This window comes from Oncorhynchus kisutch, linkage group LG13 (assembly GCF_002021735.2).
Source record: "Oncorhynchus kisutch isolate 150728-3 linkage group LG13, Okis_V2, whole genome shotgun sequence".
Classification (NCBI taxonomy): domain Eukaryota; kingdom Metazoa; phylum Chordata; class Actinopteri; order Salmoniformes; family Salmonidae; genus Oncorhynchus; species Oncorhynchus kisutch.
In genome coordinates, this window is record NC_034186.2 from 36,210,610 (window position 1) to 36,222,772 (window position 12,163).

A 12,163-nucleotide genomic window follows, 5' to 3' on the forward strand; every position below is an offset into this window, starting at 1 on the left:
CCAGTGTACCCAGCAGTGTGCCCACCAGTGTGCTCAGCAGTGTGCCCACCAGTGTGCTCAGCAGTGTGCCCACCAGTGTGCTCAGCAGTGTGCCCACCAGTGTACCCAGCAGTGTGCCCACCAGTGTGCTCAGCAGTGTGCCCACCAGTGTGCTCAGCAGTGTGCCCACCAGTGTGCTCAGCAGTGTGCCCACCAGTGTGCTCAGCAGTGTGCCCACCAGTGTGCTCAGCAGTGTGCCCACCAGTGTACCCAGCAGTGTGCCCACCAGTGTGCTCACCAGTGTGCCCACCAGTGTGCTCAGCAGTGTGCCCACCAGTGTACCCAGCAGTGTGCCCACCAGTGTGCTCAGCAGTGTGCCCACCAGTGTGCTCAGCAGTGTGCCCACCAGTGTACCCAGCAGTGTGCGCAGCTCACCTGACAGAAAAGATCCTGCTGAGATCATCCATCACAGTATTCAGCTTCACCTGCAGGTCTTTCAGGAAGTCACTGGCCTCTTTGCACAGCTGAAACACAGACACACACACACACACACACACACAGGGAGAGGGAAAAGTAACAGTGAGACTGGCAGAGCACCGGGGCCCTCACACAGAGCTCTCAGCGGGCACACGGAAACATTCCCCAACAAACAGACGGTCTCGGAGAATAGATGCCCTGAGCAGAGAAACCTGGTCAGTGAGACAGGCTAACACACAGAGACACACACACACAGAGACACTCTCAACACATACACAGTCAGATACAGCCTGGGCTGGGGGAAAACAGAAAAAAGAGCCACTCACGTCCTTTCCTCCCATGGCCTCAAACATCCTCTCCAGTTGAACTCTGAGCTGCTGGATGTTGTTGATCAGGATGCATGGCTGCAAACAACAAAGTCATTATCAACTACACTATCCAAATATCGCACATTTTCACTGAAATGCACAAGCACTGTACTGTAGTGCATCCCCATACAACATGTGTCATGTCGAGTCATTGGCCACTCACCACTTTCTCCATGTTGACGTAGTTAGCAAAGCACTTGGAGATGATGTCAGCGTAGGACAGGAGAACGTTACCGATGGTCTGAGGAGAGAGAAGGCGATAGGAGTATGTCAACCACTGTCTCTGTGACTGGGCATGCTGGCTCAGCTTATCACCATGCAGCCATTAATGAAGTGGATATAGTGTGTAGAATACTGTAGTGTACCTTGGCAAATCGTTTCATATAGTTGCCTACGATCTGGGGGTCGGGACACTCCAGCTTGCGGATGATCTCAAAGCTCTGATTGAGCTGAGAGAAGACGTCCACCACGGAGCAGGAGAACAGAGCATGTTCCGACGTTACCTGGAACTGGAGGGGGAGAGAGGAGAGGAGAGAGAGCATTAAGAGACTGGGGAGGGAGGGGAAGGAAGAGAGGAAGAGAAGAGAGTGAAGAGAAGGGGAGAGGAGTAGGGAGACATTTATGACTGAGGGACAGAGGCCACAGATTGTTAACATCAGGGGAGAGAGAGGGAGAGAGAGAGAGAGGGGGGGGAGGAATAAAGGGAGAGGTTTGAGAGATGGAGTATATGAAAGAAGGAGGAGAAGAGAGATGTTGTGAGGGCTGCAGGACCACTGAGCTCTGAGAGCATAAATAAACATGATTGTTGTGGTCTGGTTCGAGGACCTCTAGGGTTGTTTGAAGCCGGACAGGGTAGACGGCCGGTCTGTGGCGGTTCCCAGGGGTTGCTGGGTAATGAGAACATGACTCATGAATCCACAGGTTGGTACAGTCAAATGCTATCTCGCTACATGAGAGCAGTCTGTACAAATCTCTTTATCGTCTCTCTCAACACTTTCTCAACTTCTTGTGCTTTGGATTCCATTGTCTCAGGGAAGTGTTTAATGAGTGCAGGAAAGGGAGAGGATGAGAAGTCTGCCTGATAACTAGGATGGGTAAAATGAGGAAGCGACAAGGGAAGGGATTACTTTAATTCTGCCACAACCAATGTGACTCAGCACTTGCATTTTGAGGAGATGAGGAGAAGAAGTGGAAAAGTTTACCCCGTCTTTTTTGTCCCTCTCCAGCGCACCGTGCAGGAAGTCTCGAGACACTTCCTCATTCTCGTCCAACCACTGGATGACAAATGGCTCAAACCACCTAGGAGACATCACACGGGGGTGGTTTGATATGAGTCGACCCCACTGGAAGTTTTCATTTCAAACAACTTCTGCGGCTGTAGAGTCCATCTGGTCTTGCTTATGGGCTGTGCTGTACAGTACCAGACGGGAAGTGTTTTGTGTGTGTGCGTGTGTATGTGTGTGTGTGTGTGAGAGTGTGTGCGTGCTTGTGTATGCCTGCATGCATGCATACGTGTGTGTTAATGTGAGTGTGTGTGTGTGTGTCATCATGGCACAGGGTGGCACTTACGCCGGGTACTCGGGCACACGGCTCTTGAAGAAGGGCAGGTCTTTGCAGTACTCGTTGTAAAGCCACTTGACTTTAAAATGCAGGTTCATGTAATCCGCACTCTTACACAGCCGGTTCTTTTCATGCTCTGAGAGAGAGAAGAACGAGAGAGGGGAGAGAGAAAATGAGAGAAAGAGAGAGAGAGGAAAGACAAAGCTCTTAATTAAAGAGCAAATGAGCCCAGAGGGGTGATCTATTCTCCGCCATGTAGCGCTAACAGGCTAATCGAGAAAAGCCCTTATGCTCTGGCAAACCGCCTCAGTGCCAATAGTGTCATATCTGCTTGTAAAACGCACCCTGACAGCCCCATAAAAACAGAGGAAGAGACTAAGACTGTTAGGACAGAGATAAACCACTGGTGAGGATGGTGCGACTTCATTCAGTGCTCACCCTCCATGGCGTACTTCATATCCTGAGCAAACAGGTTCCACATCACCTCGGCACTGATTTTACCCACGTTGAGCTCCTGAGGAAACCTACACGTTGTAGACGGTAAGAAACACAGAGTTATGTATTGATGTAGAGGAGAGAGACAGAAAGCGAGAGAGACAGCGAGACAAAGAGACTCAGAGAAAGAGAGGGACAGACTCACTGGTTGAGGCAGGGTGTGTAGGAGTTCTTGTCCTCTTCTATGATGGACACGATGAGGGTGATTAGTTTGGACCAGAAGTCCAGGTTCTTGATGCTGGGACCCTGCTCCTCTGGGTGATCCACTCCTGGCTTGGCCTGGACAAAACAAAACACACTGAGTCACTGGGATACTTTCACATTGGCTACTATCGTAGCTTAAGACATACAGACATAATTCAAGAGTTTCAAGTTAATCAAGAGTTTGAATTGTGCAGATATCAAGTCAGGATTCAACCCCATTCTGACTCTCCTCTATTTTGCTCAATAGTTTGTCCATTATCTCTCTCATCGCTACCGCTCAACTCTAATGAGCTGATGAACCCATCAAACCATATGTACATGGTTTAGTCCTTTGGAAAGAGCTGACAGTCAGAAAAAAGTATTCCTACCACCGCAGGGGTTCAAACTGAAGAATTATCTAGCAAAGAATTCAACTAAATATGGGCCCCTCAGGATGGAAGGTTTTATTCAAAAGGAAAAATTTGCTTTTGAAATTCATGAAGGGAGTCTGAATGAATCGTGCCACTTTAATGAGGCAAAAACGTGTAAATCCCTATCTAAATCCTGTACAGGCTTGATGGAGACCAGCCTGAGGTGTTAATGACACGGACAGAAACACACACACACACACCTTCACAGAGCGCACACACACGCACACGCGCACACACACACGCGCACGCACGCACAGCCTACCGGATCTGTCTGGTACTCCCGGCTGTAGAGCTCGTGACAGTTATTGAAGATGTATTCATAGGTGGAGTTGAGACAGGCCTTGACACAGTCCTTCACCACCTGACTGGCTCTGGGGGGACTCTGTAGCTCCTGGACCTGAGGACAGTCACAGACAGAGAGAGGATCCTCAGACTAGGAAAGCCCCATACAACCACACTCAGTCAAAGGAACTCAGTGAAGATGGATGTCTGATAAGAGCACGTAGTGTAGCGATACTGTACACTGCAAACAAGAATAGAGACATGTGGCACCAACAGAGTAAAAGAATACGAGTAGAGGAACATGTATTGACCAGAGCAAAGCAGAGGCGATCCAAGCTGAGGAAGATGTAAAGAGAGAGTTACCTTCATCCTGAAGAAGGTGATGCTGGTGAGCAGGTCCACAGTAGACTTGAGGTCCTGCAGCCTCTCAGCACTGCTGGCTGGGAAGTTATTCTGTTACACACAGAGAATAGAGCAAATCAGATCAAAAATCACATTTTATTAGTCACATGCGCCAAATATAACAACCTTACAGTGAGATGCTTATTTACGAGCCCCTAACCAACAATGCAGTTTAAAAAATACAGATAAGAAATAAAAGTAACAAGTAATTAAAGAGCAGCAGTAAAACAACAATTACGAGACTATATACAGGGGGATACCAGTACAGAGTCAATGTGCGGGGGCACCGGTTAGTTGAGGTAATATGTACATGTAGGTAGAGTTATTAAAGTGACTATGCATAGATGATAACAGTGTAAAAGAGTGGGGGGCAATGCAAATAGTCTCGGTATCCATTTTATTAGATGTTCAGGAGTCTTATGGCTTGGGAGTAGAAGCTGTTTAGAAGCCTCTTGGACCTAGACTTGGCGCTCCAGTACCGCTTGCCGTGCGGTAACAGGGAGAACAGTTTATGACTATGGTGGCTGGAGTCTTTGACAATTCTTAGGGCCTTCCTCTGACACCGTCTGGTATAGAGGTCCTGGATGGCAGGAAGCTTGGCCCCAGTGATGTACTGGGCAGTTCGCACTACCCTCTGTAATGCCTTGCGGTCGGAGGCCGAGCAGTTGCCATAGCTCTCGATGGTGCAGCTGTAGAACCTTTTGAGGATCTGAAGACCCATGCCAAATCTTTTCAGTCTCCTGAGGGGGAATAGGTTTTGTCGTGCCCTCTTCACGACTGTCTTGGTGTGCTGGGAACATGTTAGTTTGTTGATGATGTAGACACCAAGGAACTTGAAGCTCTCAACCTGCTCAACTGCAGCCCTGTCGATGAGAATGGGGGTGTGGTCAGTCCTCTTTTTCCTGTAGTCCACAAACATGTCCTTTGTCTTGATCACATTGAGGGAGAGGTTGTGGTCCTGGCACCACACTGCCAGGTCTCTGACCTCCTCCCTATAGACTGTTTCATCGTTGTCGGTGATCAGGCGCAGGCGCAGGCGTTGTGCCTGGTCGTGCAGTCATGAGTGAACAGGGAGTACAGGAGGGGACTGAGCACGCACCCCTGAGGGGCCCCTGAGTTGATGATCAGAGTGGCAGATGTGTTGTTACCTAACCTTACCATGTGGGGGCGGCCCATTCGCACATAGGTGTTCCTTTTGTCCAGGTGGGAAAGGGCAGTGTGGAGTGCAATAGAGATTGCATCATCTGTGTATCTGTTTGGGCGGTATGCAAATTGAAGTGGGTCTAGGGTTTCTGGGATAATGGTGTTGATGTGAGCCATGACCAGCCTTTCAAAGCACTTCATGGCTACAGACATGAGTGCTATGGGTCGGTAGTCATTTAGGCAGGTTACCTTAGTGTTCTTGGGAACAGGCACTATTTTGGTCTGCTTAAAACATGTTGGTATTACAGACTCAGACTGGGAAAGGTTGAAAATGTCAGTGAAGACACACACACACACACACACACACACACACACACACACACACATACACACAGTTGAAATCAGAAGTTACCATACACCATCGCCAAATACATTTAAACTCAGTTTATCACAATTCCTGACATTTAATCCTAGTAAAGATTCCCTGTCTTTAGGATCACCACTTTATTTTAAGAATGTGAAATGTCAGAATAATAGTAGAGAGAATGATTTATTTCAGCTTTTGTTCCCTTCATCACATTCCCAGTGGGTCAGAAGTATACATACACTCAATTAGTATTTGGTAGCATTGCCTTTAAATTGCTTAACGTTTCGGGTAGCCTTCCACAAGCTTCCCACAATAAGTTGTGTGAATTTTGGCCCATTCCTCCTGACAGAGCTGGTGTAAAGGAGTCAGGTTTGCAGGCCTCCATGCTCGCACATGCTTTTTCAGTTCTGCCTACAAACTTTCTATAGGATTGAGGTCAGGGCTTTGTGACGGCCACTCCAATTCCTTGACTTTGTTGTCCTTAAGCCATTTTGCCACAACTTTGGAAGTATGCTTGTGGTCATTGTCCATTGGAAGACCCATTTGCGACCAAGCTTCAACTTCCTGACTGATGTCTTGAGATGTTGCTTCAATATATCTACATAATTTTCCTCCCTCATTATGCCATCTATTTTGTGAAGTGCACCAGTCCCTCCTACAGCAAAGCACCCCCACAACATGATGCAGCCACCCCTGTGCTTCACGGTTGGGATGGTGTTCTTTGGCTCAAAGCCTCCCCATTTTTCCTCCAAACATAACAATTTACATTATGGCCAGACAGTTCTATTTTTGTTTCATCAGACCAGAGGACATTTCTCAAAAAGTACGATCTTTCTCCTTGTGTGCAGTTGCAAACCGTAGTCTGGCTTTTTTTGGCAGTTTTGGAGCAGTGGCTTCTTCCTTGTGAGCGGCCTTTCAGGTTATGTCGATATAGGACTCGTTTGACTGTGGATATAGATACTTTTGTTCCTGTTTCCTCCAGCATCTTCAGAAGGTCCTTTGCTGTTGTTCTGGGATTGATTTTCACTTTTGCACCAAAGTACGGTCATCTCTAGGAGACAGATGGTGTCTCCTTCCTGAGCGGTAGGGCGGTTGCGTGGTCCCATGGTGTTTATGCTTGCTTGTTTGTACAGATGAACGTGGTACTCCCAAGGATGAACCAGACTTATGGAGGTCTACAATCTTTTTTCTGAGGTCATGGCTGATTTCTTTTGATTTTCCCATGATGTCAACCAAAGAGGCACTGAGTTTGAAGGTAGGCCTTGAAATACATCCACAGATACACCTCCAAATGACTCAAATTATGTCAATTAGCCTATCAGAAGCTTCTAAAGCCATGACATCATTTTCTGGAATTTTCCAAGCTGTTTAAAGGCACAGTCAACTTAGTGTATGTAAACCTCTGACCCACTGGAATTGTGATACAGTGAATTATATGTGAAATAATCTGTCTGTAAACAATTGATGGAAAAATGACTTGTGTCATGCACAAAGTAGATGTCCTAACTGACTTGCCAAAACTATAGTTTGTTAACAAGACATTTGTGGAGTGTTTGAAAAACGAGTTAATGACTCCAAAATAAGTGCATGTAAACTTCCGACTCAACTGTAGATCCACAGTGAGGTGTGTGTGTGATGTGTGTGTATGTGTGTGTGTGTGTGTGTGCAGACTATGTTGTATAAACTGGCCAATGCAGTAGTGCAGAAGCAGCAGTCTCAGTCTCTTCCACTGACTCCAGACTAGATTAAAACCCTCAGCTCTTCACCTCACTGACCCTGTGTGTATGAGGAGCTGCCAGCCCAATTAACACATCAGCCTCCTTTCTCACATCACACACAGAGAAAGAGAGAGAGAAAGAGAGAGACAGAAATAAAGAGAGAGAAGAGAGAGAGAAAGAGAGAAAGAGAAAGAGAGAGAGAAAGAGAAAGAAAGAGAGAGAGAGAGAGAGAGAAAGAGAGAGAGAGAGAAAGAGAGAGAGAGAAAGAGAAAGAGAAAGAGAGAGAAAGAGAAAGAAAGAGAGAGAAAGAGAGCTAGATTGAATGAGAAAGAGGGAAATAAAGGTAGGTAAGGACACAGATAGAAAAGCAGACAGAGACAAATAGAAGAGTGAAGGTCAACAGTAGTACCCGGTACATGGACAGATCAATCCTCAGAGAGTTGTGGAGTTGGTCCAGGAGCTTCACAAATCGTTCTTTCTGTAAAAAAAAAAGAGGGGGTTTTAAAACACACCACAACACATTAGCCTAACAGCTAGCATATCCATTGGCTCACCTTTAACACTGGGTTGAGGCATTGCATTATATTTTATGTCTCCATCCACCCCTCATTAATTTGGGGCGACTCACCCCAAAGTTGGATGCGGCGAAGCGGTCGGAGGCCGACACGTTGTTGGTGGCCTGGGTGGTGTGGGCGTAGTAGGCATTGATGTTGGCCAGCAGGGTACTCATTACCGCGGGAACCCCCGGGCACATGTACTTAGACGACAGGCAGGCAAAGTGACTGTGGGATAACACACACGGCATAAACATGATCACTGTGGTATATATGAAGCAGACTCCTATAAAGGCCTGTGTACATCCCTTGTGATGTTATACCCCAATATCATCCTAAACACACCCGTACACCATGTGTCCCCTCAACACATTACAATCTGGCAATGTGTATGCTAAGTGACAGGGTGGGTACATTTGAGCTCACGTCATAGCCTGGTAGATGGATTCCACTCCGTAGCGCATGGCAAACTCATCCACTATCTCCTGAGGAGTCTCATCAAAGTACACCTTCCACGCATCATCCCCTTTAGCATCAGGAATCTTCACAACGCCAGAGCTCTGCACATCTGTGACAAAGTGGAAGAGGTTCTGGGGAGAGAGAGGGAGAGAAATGCATGGGTTATTCAATCCAGACTATGATTTCAATGAGTTGAAGTGGCTGAATACAGGGAGATGTCATTACGATCTCAGTGTGAGTATGTCTGAGCAGGAGAGCAGAGCACGTCACACTCTATAACTGACTGACTGCTCGGTGATCAGAGGGTTGTTCAATTCATTATTCATTCAGGCCTGGGCCGCCATTCATCACACGACTTTCATTAGAAATGGATCAAGTTGATTTCATGTTCAAATTCTTCATGCAAATTTAAACAAATTAAAAAGACCTAGTCAACTGCTGCCTTTAAAAATTGCAGTTCATTTGCAAAATGGTGTTTGTCTATTTTGGCTTAGAGAGTACAGAAGGATCAGAATCACGCAGTGTGACGACTCACCATTACAATGTGTTAAGCCATTGTGGAGATTAAGAGAATTTGCTACAGATCATCTATTTACAGTGCAATTCAATATTACTTGTCGCTATGTTTAGGTTCAGTTGTTTGCAAACTATATCCTGAGTAATGGACCAAGTAATGACTTGATATAGAACAGGGATCATCCACTAGATTCAGCCATGGGCCAATTTTTTCTTAGTGGATGGTCAGGGGGCCAGGACATATTTGCATACTGCAAATTGACCGCAAGAAGCCCAAACAGATATAATATTTGACTATAACATAATCATTTCAAACCTTGTATACGATCACACATATTATGTGTGGGAATACTTTGAAACAGATTTCCTAAATTAAAATCACTTGCAGCTGATTTGCTGGTTTATTTTAGTCTTTTATGTCCAACAATAAAATTAAAATAAAATGAAGGGGAAAAAACGAAAAAACTATTGGGCTCACAGAACTTGGAGAACTCTGATATAGGGCAATGCTCATTTAGAATAACTATGGTAGATCATTCCATATAGAGGGAGAAATCATATCTGTGGTATTTCATATCTGATGTGGTCTTAATGTTGATTGAGCAATGCAGACGGTGACACTTTTATGGGATATTAACTTCTGATTCATCTGTAACGGCCACTTCAATGAACGACTGCTACATCAGTCAGCTAAATGAAACGAGATGACTGGGCTCATTAATCTCACTTGCTACCTGAAGGCATGAGCACACACACACCACACACACAACACACACACACACACACACAACACACACACACACACACACACCTTACCTCGTGCAGACAGGTGTATTGGACATGATATGGAGCGACTGTTTCCTCTCCTTTGATCTCTACATTGATGTGCATCCTGATGGCACCAGACACAGCTGACTTGTCTGTACGCTTGTCTGCAGAGAGGGACAAAAGACAAGAGTCTCAGTCAACACATATTAGAGTCAACATAACAACAACTATCTTTATTAAAGACCTCAACCTTTCACCCAAATTAGTTCACCAAATGTGCCTCATCTAATGGATACCTAGAAAGTCATTTTATGGACTCAATTATTTGGTTTATTAGCTTAGAATGACCCAGGTCTTTCCCCCTACTGACCCAGGTCTTTTCCCTACTGACCCATGTCTTCCCCCTACTGACCCAGGTCTTTCCCCTACTGACCCAGGTCTTTCCCCTACTGACCCATGTCTTTCCCCTACTGACCCATGTCTTTCCCCAACTGACCCAGGTCTTTCCCCTACTGATCCAGGTCTTTCCCCTACTGACCCAGGTCGTTCCCCTACTGACCCAGGTCTTTCCCCAACTGACCCAGGTCTTTCCCCAACTGACCCAGGTCTTTCCCCAACTGACCCAGGTCTTTCCCCAACTGACCCAGGTCTTTCCCCTACTGACCCAGGTCTTTCCCCTACTGACCCAGGTATTTCCCCTACTGACCCAGGTCTTTCCCCTACTGACCCATGTCTTTCCCCTACTGACCCAGGTCTTTCCCCTACTGACCCAGGTCTTTCCCCTACTGACCCAGGTCTTTCCCCTACTGACCCAGGTCTTTCCCCAACTGACCCAGGTCTTTCCCCTACTGACCCAGGTCTTTCCCCTACTGACCCAGGTATTTCCCCTACTGACCCAGGTTGTACCAGACGTCCATCTCTCCGCTCAGCGTGCGGACCTCAATGATGGTCTGACCCAGGAAGTCATCTGACTCCCTCTTGAACTTCTGTTTCACCCGAGACTTGATGTCATCATCCTCGTCCCACACCCGCACCTTGATCCGGTCCGAGGAGTTGTGGCACTCACTACAGGGAGAAAGAGAGAGAGAAACAGGAAGACGCCACGATGTCATTTCCTGCTTGAGGGACCCACCATTCCCATCTATTCACATGGGTTCAGAGTTGGACATATGCATTAATTGTGACCCATTCATAACCTGTGAATACACAACCTTCAATGTCATTTCAGTCCAGTACTTTCTCTCTCTTATAGTACTCACAAGTGGAAGTTCTCCTCCCAGACAGGGTTGAGGTTGCCGTAGATAGTCTTGGTCCTCTTCTTGGTCTTGCCCACCTGGACCGTGACATAAGGGTCACTCGTGCCAGTTTTATCCTTGGCCTGAAGGCCCTGGGCACACAGCACTGTGGAGGGGACAGGGGGCGGGGACAGGCAACAGCATCAGGTGGTCAGTCTGGCTGGAGCATAGCTTGTTTAAACAGATTGACCACTGCACAGTGGTCAGTCTAGTTTAAGAGGCTAAGTGGAGAGAGTTCGCCATCCCACATACTCCCATTGACCTATTCAGATTATTTGCCTTTCCTACCTACAGACGGATATCTCTAATCCCTCCTCATATGGCCGTTCAAGGGATTTATCTAATCTGTCTCCTTTGTGTCAGACAGTGGCTCAACGGTCTACAGCACAGTATGACCTTTACAACAAACAGAACTGGAACGCAAACAAACAAGAGGAGACAGAGGGGGATGATGGGTGTCGTGACTCGTGATGGAGTCAGACACCCAATGGCATCTGCCAGAGCTTTACAAATGGATGCTTCTGGACACATACAATTCACAAAGCGTCTCAGAATAGGACGCTGCTTGTTTATCTTTTTACATCATAATGAATAAGATTCTTTTTGTGATTCTGATAGCGCAGACCTGATCCTAGATCAGCACTCCAATTCTGAAGCCCTGGTATCTTCCTCCCTCTCTCTCTCACCTGTGATGCTGATCTTGGCCGACCACTTGGAGGTGCCGTCCAGTACGCTCTGTTTGATCTGCTTCATGTAGGTGACGTGAGTGGCTTTGACCATGGCAAACACCTCCTGGATCAGCTCAAAGATCTCCGGCTTGTTCCTCTCCCGGATCTTCATCCTGTCCTTCAGAACCATGATGATGTTCTGGGTTCGGTCCTCCGCCCCATGCTTAGAACTCTTCTCCGCTGCCCCTGAGGTAGACAAGTGAGGTAGACAAGAGCGATGAAGGTCAGATTTTATTTATTGAGTTACATTAGAAATGAGAAGGTTTTTGTGATGCTGCATGGAGGTCATGAACAGTTTTCATTGGGTTGAATGGGATACACATTGGATGAATGTATACGAAGGATGCATAACATAAACCATGGCATCTATAAAAACAGATTTTACTGTTATCTTTGTTTTATTGTTCTTTTATTCATCTCTTTTATTGCCTTCTGTCG

General features: G+C 46.6%; 1 protein-coding gene across 1 annotated transcript in view; it reads right to left on the reverse strand.

Moving 5' to 3' along the window:
• The window catches only part of LOC109902965 (protein unc-13 homolog A), a 54,504-nt gene that overhangs the window by 21,437 nt on the left and 20,904 nt on the right, over positions 1 to 12,163 (reverse strand). Inside the window, exons 18-34 of the mRNA XM_031838071.1 lie at positions 11,684 to 11,911; positions 10,962 to 11,103; positions 10,598 to 10,767; positions 9,751 to 9,866; positions 8,386 to 8,549; positions 8,034 to 8,187; positions 7,815 to 7,883; positions 4,139 to 4,228; positions 3,756 to 3,890; positions 3,025 to 3,158; positions 2,823 to 2,908; positions 2,394 to 2,520; positions 2,027 to 2,123; positions 1,190 to 1,333; positions 988 to 1,065; positions 783 to 860; positions 415 to 503 (exon numbers count right to left, since the gene is read on the reverse strand). Of these exons, the coding sequence (XP_031693931.1) occupies positions 415 to 503; positions 783 to 860; positions 988 to 1,065; positions 1,190 to 1,333; positions 2,027 to 2,123; positions 2,394 to 2,520; positions 2,823 to 2,908; positions 3,025 to 3,158; positions 3,756 to 3,890; positions 4,139 to 4,228; positions 7,815 to 7,883; positions 8,034 to 8,187; positions 8,386 to 8,549; positions 9,751 to 9,866; positions 10,598 to 10,767; positions 10,962 to 11,103; positions 11,684 to 11,911 (2,101 nt within the window). The remainder of the gene's footprint in view (positions 1 to 414; positions 504 to 782; positions 861 to 987; positions 1,066 to 1,189; positions 1,334 to 2,026; positions 2,124 to 2,393; positions 2,521 to 2,822; positions 2,909 to 3,024; positions 3,159 to 3,755; positions 3,891 to 4,138; positions 4,229 to 7,814; positions 7,884 to 8,033; positions 8,188 to 8,385; positions 8,550 to 9,750; positions 9,867 to 10,597; positions 10,768 to 10,961; positions 11,104 to 11,683; positions 11,912 to 12,163) is intronic.